Source organism: Chiroxiphia lanceolata, chromosome 15 (assembly GCF_009829145.1).
Source record: "Chiroxiphia lanceolata isolate bChiLan1 chromosome 15, bChiLan1.pri, whole genome shotgun sequence".
Lineage (NCBI taxonomy): Eukaryota > Metazoa > Chordata > Aves > Passeriformes > Pipridae > Chiroxiphia > Chiroxiphia lanceolata.
In genome coordinates, this window is record NC_045651.1 from 13,830,898 (window position 1) to 13,847,540 (window position 16,643).

The 16,643-nt window shown below is 58.8% G+C and overlaps 1 protein-coding gene across 2 annotated transcripts; it reads left to right on the top strand.

Moving 5' to 3' along the window:
* The first annotated feature begins 587 nt into the window (after positions 1 to 587).
* On the top strand, positions 588 to 16,318 carry ANXA6 (annexin A6). 2 transcript variants are annotated; one of them, XM_032702588.1, is made up of 26 exons: positions 594 to 714; positions 3,049 to 3,109; positions 6,047 to 6,131; positions 6,407 to 6,501; positions 6,659 to 6,772; positions 6,858 to 6,948; positions 7,046 to 7,125; positions 7,202 to 7,258; positions 7,435 to 7,528; positions 7,611 to 7,706; positions 7,955 to 8,013; positions 8,291 to 8,413; positions 8,634 to 8,692; positions 9,117 to 9,195; positions 10,090 to 10,171; positions 10,431 to 10,525; positions 10,933 to 11,046; positions 11,548 to 11,638; positions 12,100 to 12,179; positions 12,382 to 12,435; positions 13,763 to 13,780; positions 14,135 to 14,231; positions 14,508 to 14,603; positions 14,895 to 14,953; positions 15,523 to 15,645; positions 15,956 to 16,318. In XM_032702588.1, the coding sequence occupies exons 2-26, from the start codon at positions 3,092 to 3,094 to the stop codon at positions 16,013 to 16,015; spliced, it is 2,019 nt and encodes a 672-aa protein (XP_032558479.1). In that variant the 5' UTR covers positions 594 to 714; positions 3,049 to 3,091; the 3' UTR covers positions 16,016 to 16,318. The 2 variants fall into 2 exon arrangements, with proteins under 2 accessions (XP_032558480.1, XP_032558479.1); XM_032702589.1 differs by lacking the exon at positions 13,763 to 13,780 and having other exon boundaries at positions 588 to 714.
* Positions 16,319 to 16,643: the final 325 nt, after the last annotated feature.

Sequence of the window (16,643 nt, forward strand, 5' to 3'; positions counted from 1 at the left end):
GCTGTGCTGCAAGGTCCTCTCATCCCTGTGTCTGCAGCACTGGAGGGAAGGTGTGGGGGAAAACCAGCTCCCTGTGCCAGCTCTGGTCCTGCCCCACGGATGCTCATTGCAGAGCCTTGCTCAGCACCTTCCCCGTTAATCAGGTCCTGGGGTGCCAACCTCACCCTTCCTTCCTCCAGCTCTTGCAGAGAGTCAGGGCTGCACATTTCCCAGCCAGGAAAAGGGGGGATGTGGCTGACAACAGGATCAGCCCGGGAGGCAATGGGGAACCCTGCTCCTAGCATTCACCAGGAAACCACAGCGGGGGGTGGGATGGATGGGGATAAAGTTTCCGTAGCTGAAGTGCAATCACCGGCATTGCCTGGCACTGTGCCTGTCACCGCTGCTGGCACACGGCCCCTGCACCCACCGGTGGGGTTGTTGTGCCAAGTGAGCCCCTTCCCCATACCGGGACAGGGGCAGGGTGCTGTTGCGGGCGGCATTGGGTCCCCCTGCACCGCGGGCACCTGGCTGAGGTCTGGCGTGGCAGCGGGTGTGGGATGTGTCCCTGGCCCCGCTGCCACGGCAGGCGGGGACTGGAGGGCTCATGAGCAGTGACGTCTCCGTCTCGCCGCGAGGAAACAGCTGCTCGCCAAGGACGAGCGCTCGGCCACCAGAACACCCCGAGGGCGGCGGCTGCTCCTGCGAACACCCCGGACAGGCCCCGTGCTGCCGGTCAGTGCCGGGGGTGCGGGGGGAACGGGCGGGTCTGCAAACCCACCGCAGCAGAGGGTGCCAAAGCCACCCTCCTGCGAGCGGAGGAAAGCCCTGGAAAGCCCTGGCTGGGCGGTGAGCCGTGCGAGCAGAGGCTCCCTCCAAGGGGTGTCTGCAGGGGGATCTCTGCTTTTTCCTTTTTATGAAAAATCTTCCTTTTTCAACAAGGCCCCGGGGGGCTGCGCTGCCTGCGGGTGCTTTTTGGGATGGGCGCTGGCGTTGCTGCGGGGCCCATGGGTGTGTCCCGGCCAGGATGCGCCTTTGTCCACGCTTTGGTGCCGCCGCGGCTGCGGAAACACCCTTCCCTCCAGCTGGGATCCAAGCTGAGGATCCCCCCTGGTTTGGTACCTGCCAGGTTTTGCACAGGTAAATGCACCCTACGGCACCCCAGAGGCTCGGAGCTCTAGAAGGGCAGGGAAGCATTTTGACGGTGGGGTGGGGGGACCTCCCTTGACCCACCAGGAGGATGGGTGCCGGTTTTTTTTAACCCAGGGAAGCTCCCTTTGCTCCCCACAGGCAGGACAACGTGTGGTGGGGCACTGGGTGTTGTGGCCTCTGTGCTGGGGGAGACCCACAAGGCAGTCGGGCTCCGGGGGTGCCACCCCTGAGCCCAAAGCTGTGAGGAGGCTCTTGGAGAGGCTGCAGGGATGCACTGCTGGGGCAACAGAGGCTTCTGCAAAGGCTGTGCACGTAATTTAGGATTTCTCACTTTTTGTCCAGGGAGGCCCATAACCCCAACCTCTCCACTGTTTGGGGGGAGGAGGTGTACCCCCATGCTGGGGCACTGTAGGTTTCACCGCCCAAAGGATGCCATGTGTTTGTCCAGGCATATTCCCAGGGCTGCTCCCCCAGCCTCTGCAGAGGTGTTGGCAGCAGTGGGGGACAGGGACAGGGCACTGCAAGGACAGGCTGGGAACTGGGTGTGGTCGGCCATTCTCCGCCACTGCTGAGATGAGTTGGGTGGTCTCAGCCCAGCTGCCACATGAACCTGGAGCCAGGCAGGAGGGCTGTGCCACGGTGGGATTTCTCTGCTCCCAGGAGGGTACACAGCTTCACCGACAGGCTCCAGAGTGGCACTAAAAGGCTGTGTGGGTGGGGGTGGGATCCCTTGGCACTCACCCAGCACCCGGCCGCAGTGCGGCCCCGCTGCACGTGGGGCACATGGGGGCTCTCCCCCGGCCAGGAGACATGTGAAGGGTCACCGCGGCTCCCCAGCTGAAAAGGGAAGGGGAGGTGAAGGCAGCTGTGGTTTCCTGCAAAACTTCTTCCTCTCAGCAAGGATGCCTGTGGGTGCCACAGGCTTCCTGCACCCGAGTGGGGGGACTCAGCCACACCTATGGCTGCGGGGTTGGGTCTCCCCCTCCATGACTGCTCTCGTAGGGAGAGTACAGCCAAGCCAGGGAACTTCATGTGATTTCTCCTGCTCGCTCCATGGCATGAAACCAAACTCGTCCGGGGTCAGAAATCCCCCCAGGGCGGCCCTGCTCTGCCTTCAGCTTTTCTGCAACGTGTCTCAGAGGGAGGGTGAGCGAGCAAGGAGGGGGCCGTGCCTCATGGCTGGCCTCAGCTGACGCTCAGAGGTTCATTCATGGCCGGGCTCCATTTTCCAGCTGTTTTCTCCCTCTGCCAGCTTCCTCGGAGCAAATGGCGCTGTCTGGGGACTTTCTCTGGGAGGGTGAGGAGAGCCCACACTGCAGTGGGTTGCAGCTATAAATGGTGCTGGTGTTAGAAAACAACCTGCGTGTTACCCTGGAAACCCAGCTGTGTTTCCTGGGCTCCAGGATGTGTGGGACCGGTGGTGGCCTTGATCGCTGCACGGAAACTCAGATAAAAGCTGGTGGGAGCTCGTGGGGGCTGCCCAGCCCCAGCACCACGAGGCAATGGGACATCCCCGGCAGCTGGGATGGCCCCAAGGCTTGGGGGCTGCAGGGGAGCAGAAGGGGCATTGCGGGGTGCAGTGAGAAGGGCCGGCCCTGCAGAGGATGCTCAGCCCATTTCCACATATCAGCACTTTTTTCCCCTCCAGTTTCTCTTGGCACTGGCAGGAAGCTGCACAGGGCCCATCTGCAATGCCCTTGGCCCTTGGGGTCCCCAGTTCAGTGCCAGATACCAAAGGCTCTGGTGACCACAGGGTGGCCAGCAAAGCCCCTCTCCCTGATCCTCCCCACAGTACCTGGCATTGCCCTCCAGTGGGTACCACACCCACACCCGTGGCGGGAGCAAACCCTCCCTTAACTAACACAACCCACACAGGGGGGCTTTGGCTCACACTGATCTTTCTGTTCCCTCTCACAGCTCCTCCTTGCCCTTGCTCCAGTGATTTCCAGCTCGGGAAGCCATGGCACCCAAAGGAAAGGTAAGGATGACCCCCACACGGCAGGGACGGGGACTGGAGTACTGCAGAGCAGACCCCGGAGCTGGGGCAGTACCTCCCACATGCAGCAAGGGTGGTGACGTGCAGGGACACGATGCTGCCCAAAGCCTGTTTACATTCCTGCCTCTCCAGCCAGTGCTGTCTGGATGTGATGCAGATGGGGGAAGTACTGGGCTGGGGAGCAGGGACAGCGAGGACCAAAAATCCTTTTGGGACCATAGTGGAATGGGGGAGAGAAGCAGGGCCGTGGGAAGGGGAGAAGAGATATTGCACTGGGGATTTGGGCTTCCACTGGAGAGGAATCCTGCCTGATCCTGCAAAGCATGCAGCCCCACTTGGGCCTCTCCTCGCTCCCCAGCCTGGATTACTTCCCACTCCAAGCCAGGGCTGGTGCAATGTGGCAGCTGGGTGAGCAGGTGCTCCCTTGCAGCCAGGAAAATATCTGGCGTGGGTGGAAAACCCTGCCTCGGTGGGCAGCTGTGGCTGGCGTGGTACAGCCTGCTGGAAGGGGAGGAGTCCCAGCCCAGAGCCTCCCTTCTCCGCTCTGCTTTTCATTCCCTGGAGAAATCAATCGTTTCCTCCAGCCCAATTACCTGAAGCTTCCTGCTCAGCCGAGGCAGTGATTGCTCTGGGTGGAGAAACTGAGTTACAGTGCAGATGAACATTCCCCTGCGGTGGTCCAGGACCTCAAGCAGCCATGTGGTGGGAGAGAGCAAAGCCATGCTGGGAATTTTGCTTCCACCCTCCTGGCCCCAGTGTGGCTTATTTTTAGCTGGGAGGTCCCGGACGGGCCGGGATGACTCAGAGGCTGGAGGAGGGGAGGCAGGAGGCCCATGGCAGCTGAAACAGGGGATTGAAAGCAGAATGGGGGTATGAAGAGTATGCAGCGGGCAGGATGCTGTTTCCCTCCCAAGTGATGTTTCTGCCCCTCCCTGGGGCTCACTCCCACAGAGAATGCAGGGAGCGTGGGGTGATGCACAGCGCTGAGCTCCTGCCTGAGCTTCCCTTGCCCTGGACAGGGCAGCATTGTGGCAAGGCAGGAAGCTCATGCTTGGAGGGTGCAGAAAGCAGGAACACAGCCTTGCTCCCCCTCTCCATTTAACCATGGCCAAAATCTTGGCTCCCCAACACCACCTGTGCAACCCCAGCACCCTCTGGCAACCCTTGTTCACTCCTGCTGCTTCCAGGCACCTCCTTTGCCTTGCAATTCCTTTACATCTCTGCAAGACACATGTGTGGCAGCAGTTTGTGCCAAGCCAGGAAGGGTCTGGGAGCTGCCGGGAAGTGGGGCTAAATCCAGCTCTCCCGATGAATCACCTGCAATACGATCTGTTCCGTGCCCACCAGGCTCCCTCAAAGGGCAGCATCTCCTCTTGGTCCTTGTCACATGGGACACAAGTGTCAGCAGCTACTCCCGTAGGAGTAGCCTGTGAGACGTGCCCAGTTTCCCTCTGGAAAAGTGGCTACAGAGGCTGGTTTCTTTCTGAAGGTGCTGGTGATGTGCAGCAGAGCTGTTGTGCTGGGATGGGACCCAGGGAGCTGTGGGTATGGAGCTGCCATTGTCCATCTCCTTGGGTTTGTTCCTGGAGGCACAGGGACACTGGTGCCCATCTTCTCTGAGGACATGTTGACTTTAGATGCCCATGCTGGAAACAGGCCTGGGCCTTTGTACAGCTCCTGGGGATCTTGAAGAAGCCATGCAGCAGATCCTGAGTAGGTGATTCCCGGGAGGTGCACATACCCAGCTGTCACATGGTACAAGCAGAGCCAAGGGAGGATGCTCAGTTTCCCAGGGTGCTCAGTGTCCCAGCTCAGCCTGGCTGTCAGCCCTTCTGTTCCCCAGCGAGACCACTAAGGAAATGCTGCTGCTCAGCAATTCCCACTCTGTGCCTCTGTAGGGGATGCATCCCAGTTCCTTATGTGGGGTCAGGCTGGTTTCACATCTGCTTCCACCCAGGGTGGTGCTGATCTCGTTCAGAGTCCAGTCCCAGGCTCCCCTGGGGTGAATTCCCACAGGCAAAGCTGACCTGCAGAGGGAGAGCCTGATGCCTCCTTTTTCCTGAGGTCTCTGGGTGTGTCACTCCTGGGCTCCCCGTTGTGCATCCTGGAGGTGCAGAGGAGCAGACAGAATTGGATCGTGTCAACACCCAGGATTTCTCAGGCTCCCAGGAAAGTCTTTCCCAATATCCAGGGTCTCTGCTCTGACCCCTCAGATCAGCCTGGGCTCCACGGGAGTGCATGCTGGGTCAGGACAAGCTGTTGGCAGCTCTGGTGCTTCTCAGTGTTTTCCACTTAGCAGCTCATGATGATGATTTTGTGCCTGTAAATTTGTCTCCTTGCTTGGAGGCCATGCAGAGCTTGGGCATCCTCAGCACCCAGAGGGGTTCCCTGCTTGCAACAGGCAGTGGAAAATTATTTTCTTCGTTGTTCTGAATCCAGCCCTGATAACTCTCTTCAGCCTGGCTGCATTGCAGGGGGATCACCCTGGTCCTGCACCACCTTCCCCTGCATTCAGGGTGTCCAATCTTCCTTTGGGGCCTCCCCTTTTCCTGCCCAAGGTGGTGTAGGGAACTGAAAGAGCTGAAGGACCCTGTCAACAGACCCCCTGGCTCCTGTTGGCATGGTGCAGAGGGCTCTATCTGGCTTACACATGGGCACAAGCAGCAAACAGTGATATGGGAGTGAAGGCCATGGATATATTCTCGTGACCTGGCACACAGTTTATGCAACCAGGAGAGCAAACAGGAAAGGAAACAACTGCAGAGAAGAACAAGTGTTTATGTTTGAGGCTGAGCTTGGCCTTGGGCAGCCCAAGCAGAAACGAATCTCACCTCAATCCTGCTCAGCTTCAACTTCTCCTTCCCCCATCCCGCTGGGGCTGCTCCTTTCCCTTGTACCTTCTTGCCTCCTTTCCCCTAGGTCTACAGGGGCTCGGTGAAGGATTTCCAAGGCTTTGACGCCAACCAGGATGCAGAAGCCTTGTACAATGCCATGAAGGGATTTGGTATGGACACTCCTCCAGACTGTCACCCCGGGGCCACCCTTGATGTCCCCTGTTCCTTTGGTTGACCCTTGCATGGCTGGGCATCCTGCAACACCACCCCTCTCAGCTGTCTGCTTTAGCAGTGTGCTGAAGCTCTCCTGGTTCCCTTTCCTCCCTGGGGACAGCTTGGCTCTGCTTCTCTTCCCAGCCCCGCCTCCAAAGCAGCTTTGGGCACGGCAGGATGGCTGTGATGAGCCCAGCCGTGGGCTATCCATGACTTCTGGCTCTCCCCACAGGCAGTGACAAGGAGGCCATCCTTGACCTCATCACATCCAGGAGCAACAAGCAGCGAGTGGAGATCTGCCAAGCCTACAAGTCCCTCTATGGGAAGGTAATGGCAGGAACACTCCTGGTCCGTGCCCCCACTGCAGACACAGGTGGCTGTGGCTGCCACCAACCAGCCCACGCAGGGACCCACTGCTCCCTGGACACACTCAGAGGTGCTGTGGAGCAAAAGGTCCCCCAGCCCCTTTCTCCCCCTCCACCAGGACCTCATTGCAGACCTCAAATATGAGCTGACAGGGAAGTTTGAGCGGCTGATCGTGAGCCTGATGCGGCCCCCAGCTTACAGTGACGCCAAGGAGATCAAAGATGCCATCTCGGTAAGGGGTGGGCAACCCCCCCAGGGGCCCTCCAAGGACACCCCAGCCAGCCCCACTGCTCATGGGGCTGTGTCTCTGCCCGCAGGGCATCGGCACAGATGAGAAGTGCCTTATCGAGATCCTCGCCTCCCGCACCAACCAGGAGATCCACGACCTGGTGGCTGCCTACAAAGATGGTGAGGGCTGGGGAAGGGCAGGGGCTGCCCTGTGCCCCCATGGGCAGAGGTAAAGGGATCCAGCTCTCCAGGCCCTGACCTCTCCCTCTTCCACCAGCCTATGAGAGAGACCTGGAAGCTGACATCGTTGGAGACACATCAGGCCACTTCAAGAAGATGCTCGTCGTTCTGCTTCAGGTATGTCTGTCTGTCCAGCATCTGTAGGTGGTGGGTGTCTGTGTCCTGCAGAGCTGAGCCTCTCCCTGTCCCACAGGGTGCCAGGGAGGAGGATGACGTGGTGAGCGAGGACCTGGTGGAGCAGGATGCCAAGGTGAGGCTTGGCAGGTGGCTGTGACAGGTGGCATCTGGGCAGGGACTGGTGGCACTGGGACCATCTGGATTTGGGCCTGCAAAAGGCAGGTGGGTGCCAAGACCACCCATGCATGGGTAGAGCCCCCCACTAGCAACACCCTGACTTGGGCTGTGCCACCCTTCCCATCCCACAAGGACCTGCTGGAAGCTGGCGAGCTGAAATGGGGCACTGATGAAGCCCAGTTCATCTACATCCTTGGCCGGAGGAGCAAGCAGCATCTCCGCCTGGGTGAGCATCTCCTGCAAGCTCGGGGTGGGCTTGAAGGTATCTTGTCAGCTCTTCCAGGCATTGCCTTGCTCTCATCCCACAGTCTTTGATGAATATCTGAAGATTGCTGGGAAGCCAATTGAGAGGAGCATTCGGGGAGAGCTCTCTGGTGACTTTGAGAAGCTGATGCTGGCCGTGGGTAAGCCAGTCCCTGAGTGGGGATGCTGCAAAAACATGTCAGTGGCCTTGCTGGAGTGGGAGGGCTCAGCACCAGGGCCAGCAGGGTCAATGCTGCGGCTGTACCTGGTTTTATGGAGCTCAGGGAGGCTCCTTCAGTGTGGGTGGGGATGCTGGATGTGGTTCCCAAGGGGTGTGGGTGCTCGGAGACTGGGGGCACTGGTGAAGTTGGGTGCTGGCATCCCTCACCATGCCTCAATTTCCCCACAGTGAAGTGTGTCAGAAGCACAGCAGAATACTTTGCTGAAAGGCTCTACAAGGCCATGAAGGTGAGTGAATCATCCCTTCTCCACAGGATCCTCCACAGCATTGAGGGGAGCTGGCCAAAGGAGGGCCCCCCTACCATGGGGTGCTTCTGGAGAGCAGGGTGACACAGGTCCATGAAGATAGGACCTGTGTGACCTGGGGTCTCTGCTCTTTCCTCCAAAGGAGTTATTCCTTCAGATCCAGGGCTGGATAGAAATTGGATAGAGGGTCCCACATGTGGTGGGTTGAACAGGGTTGTTTGGCCATCCCAGGCTTGATGTGAGGGTTCCTCCATTGCAGGGGCTCGGCACAAGAGACAACACCCTGATCCGCATCATGGTGTCCCGCAGTGAGATCGACATGCTGGACATCCGGGAGGTGTTCAGGACCAAGTATGAGAAATCTCTCTACAACATGATAAAGGTAAGTGCTGGGGGTCCCTGGTCACCCTCCAAGCAGCTGCTAGTGCTGCCTCCCTCATGATGCCAGCACCCCTCGGAGGGCTGAGCCTCCTCCCCAGACACCCTGTGCCAAGTGTCCATCTCTAAGGACAAGGCTCAGGGAGACCCCTGTCCATGAGCCCATCCCACGGCACTACCTTGACCCTACCTGTGTGGTTCTCCATCTCCATCTGCCTTTCCAGGAGGACACCTCTGGGGAGTACAAGAAGGCCCTGCTGAAGCTGTGCGGAGGGGACGATGAGTAAGACCACCTGTCACCCCCTCTTTGTCCCTCTTCATCCCCTTGGTGCTGGGTACCCACCTCTGGGTCAGAGCCTGGTGGAGCGCCTGGACCAGCAGCACCAGCAGGAACAGGGGTATAGGGGGCCCTGTGGCCCCTCTGCATGACCAGCCATGGTGCCATGGTCTGTTCTTGGCATGTGGGAGCCCCACAGGGCAGGGACAAACCCCTGGAAGGAGGGTGCTCTGCTGTGGGATTCACCACCCATTTCCCCCCATTCCCACCCACCCAGCCCCACAGCAAGCACCTGGCTCCTGCCCCACGCCCGGCACCCAGCGGATACAAAACGCCCCTTGTAGAGGGGCATAACAGAAAGAGGTGGGGCTGCTGGTGGGTGCAGGGCCCCCATGGCTCACTGTCCCCTGTCCTTGCCCTCCCATTGCAGTGCTGCAGGTGAGTTCTTCCCCGAGGCGGCGCAGGTGGCCTATCGGATGTGGGAGCTTAGTGCGGTGGCCAAAGTAGAGGTCAGAACACCCAGCCCCCCTGTACTCTCTCTCTGCTGCCTGCCGGCTTGGGACCCCTGGCTGCTCCTCTCTGCCATGGGGCACGGCCAGCCCCTCAGCTCTGCTCTGCCTCTTGCTCCTCTCTTGATGCCATTCTCTGGTTTTGGGGTACGAGGTTGGCAGGATGTAACCCTGGCAGGGCTGGCCGCCCCCCATGGGCTCCACTAACCCCCTCCTCTCTCTGAGGCCTTCCTCTCTCGGGGCTGTGGGTCCTGCATGTCTGTGAAATGCATCACTTGCAGCCCTGGCTCCAGTGCCAACCAGAAACGTCCTGCTCCCTGGGGTAGCCCAGGGCTGGCCGGGGCACAGCCGTGCCATGAGGAACCAGCACCCTGCATGCAGCTGGAAGCACCCACAAAAGGGTGCTTTGGGATGTGCAGAAAAGACACCCTGAGGCCCACATGCAAGGAGAATGGAGACGTGTTCAGAGCTGTAAGGAGGGTAGAATCACAAAGCAGGAGTGGGCACCCTTTCAGCGACTCCTCTTCTGGCTCTCAGTGATGTGACCAGCCCAGGCTGAGGTGTTCCAGTGCTAAGGGAGGCAGGTGTGACACAGAGCAGGACACCAAGACTGCAGGGACTGTCTGTTGCTGTCTTCTTCCTGCTCTTCGCTGGCCTGGCTATGGTTTGCCCCTTAATGGAAGGGGTGACAGGGGCGGGGACATCTTCACTGAGCCCCAGGTGCTTGCACTAACACATGACTTGCTTTGGCCTCAGCTTGCTGGGTGGCACCTTTCCTCCCTCTCTCCATCTCCCTCCCTCTCTCCATCCTTCCCTCCCTCCTCCCCTCTCTCCCTCCCATCCTCCCATCCTCCCATCTCAGAGATGAACCTAAACCCCTCTGTGCATCCACAGCTGCGAGGAACCGTGCAGCCCGCGGGAGACTTCAATGATGATGGGGATGCACAGGTGCTGAGGAAGGCGATGAAGGGCCTGGGTAAGTGGGGGCCACGAGTTCAGCCACTTCCCGTTGCTCCTCAACAGCTCTTGGGGCAGAAAATCTACACTTGCCCATGCAGGGCTGCATGGAAGCCTCGGGGGAATAGAGAAACGGTTTTGGAGCTGTGAGAGCTCTCCCTTCCTCACCTGCCCAGTTTGTGGGGGTGGTGATGTGCCCATGATTGGGGTGACACAGTGACATAGCGTGGCTCTGCAGGCCCCCTCGGCCCTCCCCAGCATCACTGCTGTCATTGCAGGCACAGATGAAGGGGCCATCATCGAGGTGGTGACCAAGAGGAGCAACGCCCAGAGGCAGCAGATCCTTAAGGCTTACAAGGCTCACTACGGCAGGGTACTGAGGCCCCATCCCACCCTGCTTCCTCCTTCTCTCCGTATCCTGCCCCCTCCCACGGAGAGATCGGCCCCTCACTGAAAGGATTCCTGCTCAGGGAGCAGTGGGCAGCTGAGGCACCCCAATGTTCCCAAAGGAAAACAGAGTTGTAACAGCAGCCTCCCACTCTGGGTGCCCCACCAGCCCAAGGGAGGGTGTCCCTTCCCCTTCACTTGCCCCATCCTCGATCCCGCACAGAGGACTCCAGAGCCAGGATGTCTCCAGATCTACCCCCAAAATGTGACCTTAAACCACCGCAAGGGTCTTCCACCTCCACACTCTCCTCCCCTGTTTTCTCACCTGTGTTGCCTCCATCAGTCCGTCCCTGCAGAAGCAGCTGGGGACTGAACCCTCAAACACTTTTGCAGGACCTGATGGCAGACCTGAAATCCGAGCTGTCGGGCAGCTTGGCCAAGCTGATCCTCGGGCTCATGCTGACGCCAGCGCAGTACGATGCCAAGCAGCTGAGGAAGGCTGTGGAGGTAATTGCCACACTGCTGGTGTCAGTGCCAACACGGGAGGACGAAGTGGTTTTCACTGTGGCTGCACCCGCAGGCTGTGGCCCAGGGCTGTGAGTGCCCCCCAGCTTCACACACTCCAGGCTCTCATTTCCTATACAGAAGGAAAGAGCAGAAAGCACCAGGACAAAGACTTAGTTTGCACTCAAGACCTGCTGGGAGCCCAGTCTGGCCTCTTTGCAGCCCAGCAGGCTCAGCCAGCTTGTAGCCACAGGAGAGCCAGGGTAGGGGCAAACCAATAACATGCACTACTATCCACCAGATGGGACCCCACTATCAGCATACTTGGACACTTTCATGTTGGTTCCTGCCAGCCCTTGGGGACATTTGCTGGACATGAACTTTTGGCATGTGGTTGCCCTGGGGTTAGAGCAGCCCCTCCTTGCCTGGCATCGTGGGGCAGTGCCACTGTGTCTCCATCCAGTCCTGGTACCTGCAGCTATCTGCCATGCCACTGTCTTCCAGGGGGCCGGCACGGACGAGAGCGTCCTCATTGAAATCATGGCCACGCGGAACAACCAGGAGATCCGGGCTATCAATGAGGCATATCAGGAAGGTACGGCACAGGAGGGATGTGGGAGCACCCAGGCCCTGGGCACAAACCATGTACAGTGTTGTGCAAGGCCCTTCCTTGGCAGCAGTTTTGTCTCTGGACTGGGTCCACGGGTTGGTGCTGTGGAGGTCTAAGAGTCCCTCCAGCAGAGCGCTGCTCCTGGCCTCTCTCAATCTCACAGTGACATACCCCAGCTCTGCCATCAATGTCTCCTTTCCTGACAGCTCTTTTGCAATGATCCCATTTCCTCCAGAGCACCTGAGCACTCTGCTCGTGCTCAGGGCATTATAGCTGCTGGGCTGATCCCCTCCTCCCTGGGCCTGAAAACAGCAGATGGAGGAATCTGCTTCAGCCATGCAAGGGCTGGAGGATGGCTACCGCCATCCCACGGGCACAAAAGGCACTGCTGGGTGGGAAGCTGAGCTGCAGGCAGGGTGCAGGGCTCAGCCATCCCTTCTCCACAGCCTACCACAAGAGCCTGGAAGATGACCTGAGCTCTGACACATCGGGGCATTTCAAGAGGATTCTTGTCTCACTGGCTCTGGTAAGGGCGGCTCTCCCTGGGGATTGTCCCCTTCCTGCCCACAGGCAGTGCTAGGGGTCTGCAAGGATGGTGGCTATGGAGAAGGCAGAGCATCACTGCCTGGTTGGGCAGTGCTGCTGGACCCTGTCTGCCACCTCCTCACTTGGGGCTCTCCCAGGAGATGTCCTCTCCCTGGCTCCATGACTTTTGTATCCAACCACAGGGCAACCGCGACGAAGGACCAGAGAACCTCACACAGGCACATGAAGATGCCAAGGTAAGACCTGTATTGGCAGTGCTCTTATGGGCTCTGCATTAAAAAAAAGAGGATGTTGCATCCGCTGGTCTGGTAATGGCATCCTCAGGGAAGCAAATGCTGCTGGGGCAGGGTCTCTGTAAACTGCAGTGGGAGAGCCAGGTGAAGTGATACTTCTGGAGGTAAAGCTTCCAGGCCTGATTCTTGATGCCCTGGGCTCTGCTACCCTATGCACAGGGAAGCTGTAAACCAGAAGAGCAGCCCCAGGGAGCTCCCAACCTGGGGACTGCACCCTTTCTTATGCAGAGCTGCCACTTTGGGGTTCAGTAACACACACTGATGCTGAAATCTGGTATTTGAGCTTCAAATGCAGCTTTGGGCTGGTCTGCAGGAGCCACCTGCCTCTGTGTGTTGTGCATGGGGCAGCCCTGAAGCCTTAAACACAACAGGATCCCAGCCTCAGTCCCCAAACCGTTCCCTCATCTACTGGGCTGCAGCAAAACAGGACTAGAGGGGGAAGGCTGAGCAGGGGGGTTGTTGGGGGCCCATTCCCTGGCTCAGATCCTGGTCCCAGAAGACTTGTGACCCATGGGCTGTGTGCTCTGACCTCCTGCTCCTCCGGGCCAAGTCTTTTCTGAAGGGGGCTGGGAAGCTCTGAGCAGGATCTAACCTGAGCTGTCGCTTGTCTGTCCTGTGCCTGTGCTGTCCTGAATGCTCCAAAGCATGGGAGAGCACTACAGCATTCCCAGCAGGGCTGCTGCCAGCAGAGGGAGTGGATGCTGCACTGCCTACATCTCAGCCACACACGCTGCCTGCACCCCTGCCCATGCACTGCCTGTGCCCTGTCCATGCACTGCCTGTGCCCCTGCCCATGCACTGCCTGCATGCCTGCTGCATGTGCTGCTGCTCACCTCATCCTGCTGCACAGAAAGAGAGAGCCAGGGATGACAAGCACAGGGACAAGCCAGCCAGGTGGCACCTGAGCTGGCACCACGCTGCATTTTGTCGGCAAAGCTGCCCTTATCCCTCTGCCTGCGCCTGGCAGAGGTGGGCAGGCTGATGGGAGCCAGCCCATGGCTAGGCAAGGATGCTCCCTGAGGAGCAACAGGCACCCAAGCCCCAGGGGTGGGGGGCTCACTTCATTTGGCCAAAGCCCACTCTCCCAAGGTACTGGTGTAGAGGCCAAACTGGAGGAGGACACAGGTCCTGCTCATGGGGAAGCAGGGGAGCTGGGGACAGGTAATTTTAAGGGATTTTGCTAGACTTCCCTTGCTTTGTCAGGGAAGGATAAAGGTTGAGCAGCACCTTTTGACCCTGTTGTCTTCCTGTCTCTCTCTCTCTCCACCAGGTTGTTGCTGAGACCCTGGTGAGTGCCTGCCCTTTTGCTCCTCACCCTTCTGCATGTTTGAGGGGATGCTGTGGTCCTGGGGTGCAGGGCTGGGGCTGGAAATTGCAGCCCCACAAACTGGGCTCCTCTGACCACATGCTTGGGACTCTGACATCCTTGCATCAGGATGGAAGACAAGGGGACAGATGCAGGAGGGCACCTTCCTGCCCTTGGGGACCGATTCTGCCCACTGCCTGCATGCAGCACCTGTGTTCCTGGCAGTGTAGGACGCAGGGCTGGCTTCCCTGGCTCACCAAAAGTGGGAATTGCCTGATGCCCTCCCTGCCATACCCATCCCCTTGCCTCCCTCTTCACTCTTGGTTGCTCTTCTAGAAACTCGCTGATGTCTCCAGCAACGACTCCAGTGACTCCCTGGAGACCCGCTTCCTCAGCATCCTCTGCACCCGCAGCTACCCCCACCTCCGCAGAGGTAGGACCACATTTCTCCACTGCAGCTGGACCCTCAGCTTGCATTTGGGCTGGATGGGATGGGGGTCTCCCCAAGGCTGAGGTTGAGCCCTGTCTCCCCAGCAGCGGTGGGGATGAGACAGTGGGAAGAGGTGGTGTGGCATTTGAGGTGGCTTGTTGAAGTCACCCAAGCCTGCTCTGGTCCCACCTGGTCCACGGCTGAGGCCTGAGTCTCCTGGGTGCCCAGGGCTGGGATGGAGTGGCTTGGCAGTGACCCTTTCCTCTCCCCCCTCCCCAGTGTTCCAGGAGTTCATCAAAATGACCAACCACGACGTGGAGCACGCCATCAAGAAGCGGATGTCGGGAGACGTGAAGGACGCCTTCGTGGCCATTGGTCAGTGCCTGGCGGGTGTTCCCTCAGGACAGGGCTCCCTGCAGGACAGGCAGCCCCTTTGCCTGCCTCTGCCCAAGCAACATGGTGGCAGATTCCTGCTGCCTTTGGGCCATGGAGAATCCCAGTGTGGTGTGGGGTTGAGGCATTTATAGGGCATCCTACCACGGGGCCAAGCCTGCACCATCGTACCAAGGAGGGCTCGTAGTTGACCCAGTGGCTGGCACAGCTCCTTGCTGTGACATGTCCCCTGGGTGCCACGAGCCCACTTTCCCTGCCCTCTGTGTGTTGCAGTCCGGAGTGTGAAGAACAAGCCGGCCTTCTTCGCTGACAAGCTCTACAAGTCCATGAAGGTGCGGACAGGTTCTCCTGAGGCTGGGCTGAGGAGGGGGCTGTGCTGGGCAGACATCCTTTGGGACTCAGTAATCCCATGACAGGGATGGGGTTTGTGCCCTGACTGTCCCTGAGGGGAGTATGGCAGGGCTGAGCTCAAACCAATACGTGGGGACAGCAGGAGATGTGTCAGGCTGCTCAGGGCTCCATCCAGCCTGGCTTGGAATGTTTCCAGGGATGGGCCTTTCTGGGCAACTTGTGCCAGTTTCACCACCTTCATCGCAAAAAATTTCTTCATTATACCTTGTTCTATCACTACAGACCCTGCCAAAAAGTCTGTCCCTATCTTTTTAAAGCCCCCTTTAAGTACTGAAAGACTGCAATAAGGTCTCTCCAAAGCCTTCTCCTATTTAGGCTGAACAACCCCAACTGCCTCAGCCTTTCCTCACAGGAGCGGTGTTCCAGCCCTCTGATCATTTTTGTCGCCCTTCTGTGGACCTGATCCACAGCTTGGACTGTGCTGGAGATGCCAGGTGGATCTGTGAGCCCCAGTCCCTGCAGGGTTATTTGTTCGAGCTCCTCCTTGCAGGGTGCTGGCACAGATGAGAGGACCCTGACCCGGATCATGATTTCCCGGAGCGAGACTGACCTGCTCAACATCCGGGGCGAGTTCATAGACCTGTTCGACAAATCGCTGCACCACATGATTGAGGTGAGGGGACAGGGACGTCCCTCCCCAGCTCATCACCTTGTCTGGCTGAGCCCTGAGCCCTGAAGGGACCTGAGCTGTGAGTGCTGCCATGAGTGGCACAAGGGCTGAGCATCACCTGGGGAGGGGGAACCTGCCCCCACCAGCCTTGGCGGTGGCCAGTCTGGCCGTAGAGAGGATGTGCTGACATCTTCCACTGCTGCATAGATATCTGCAGGGTGGCCTGGACATGGAGCCATGCCTTCCCTGTGCCCAGCACCTTGAACTGGGCTTCCCCAGGGCCGTTTCTCTGACATAGGTCTCTCTCTTGCAGAAGGACACCTCTGGCGACTACCGCAAGGCTCTGCTGGCCCTGTGTGGGGGGGAGGACTAGGCGGCAGCAGAGGCCCCTTCTTCGTGTCTGAGCCAGCACCCACCCACTGCCTTGATGTCACCGCAGCTTCGGGGGCTTCAGGGGACGCTCGGTTCCCTGCACAGGACGACTCACTTTGCGCTGGACAGCGGCACCACATTGCAAGCGGGGGAGTCTCGGGGAGGGGAGCAGAGGGGTCTGGGTAGGGAGATTGTCTTAAAGCAAAACACTTCATACCCAAACCTGCCACTAAGCTAGGAATATACCCAGATTGAAAAGACAATTTCAAATCTGATTAATAAAACCTTACTGTTGCTGACCCTGGGGCAAGAGCAGTCGATTTATTGGGGCAGGTTTGGGTGGGACTGAGGAGCCTTAGTGTTTCCTTGCTCTTCTAGGCAAACTCGGGCAAGAGCCCTGCCTCAGCTCCAGGGAGGGCTCTGATGACACCCCAAAGCCCGTCTGAGCAACACTGCTGCTGAGAAAGGGGCTGAAAATGCATACAGGGCTGGCAGCAGCACAGGGATTTCACCAAGAGCTTCACTTCATGCCTCTGAAAATCCCCGGCAAGGTTCGTGCTGTTGTGTGGATGTTGCTTTCATAAACCAGAGATACAAATCAGACTTGATGGCATCCATCCGTCCTCGCA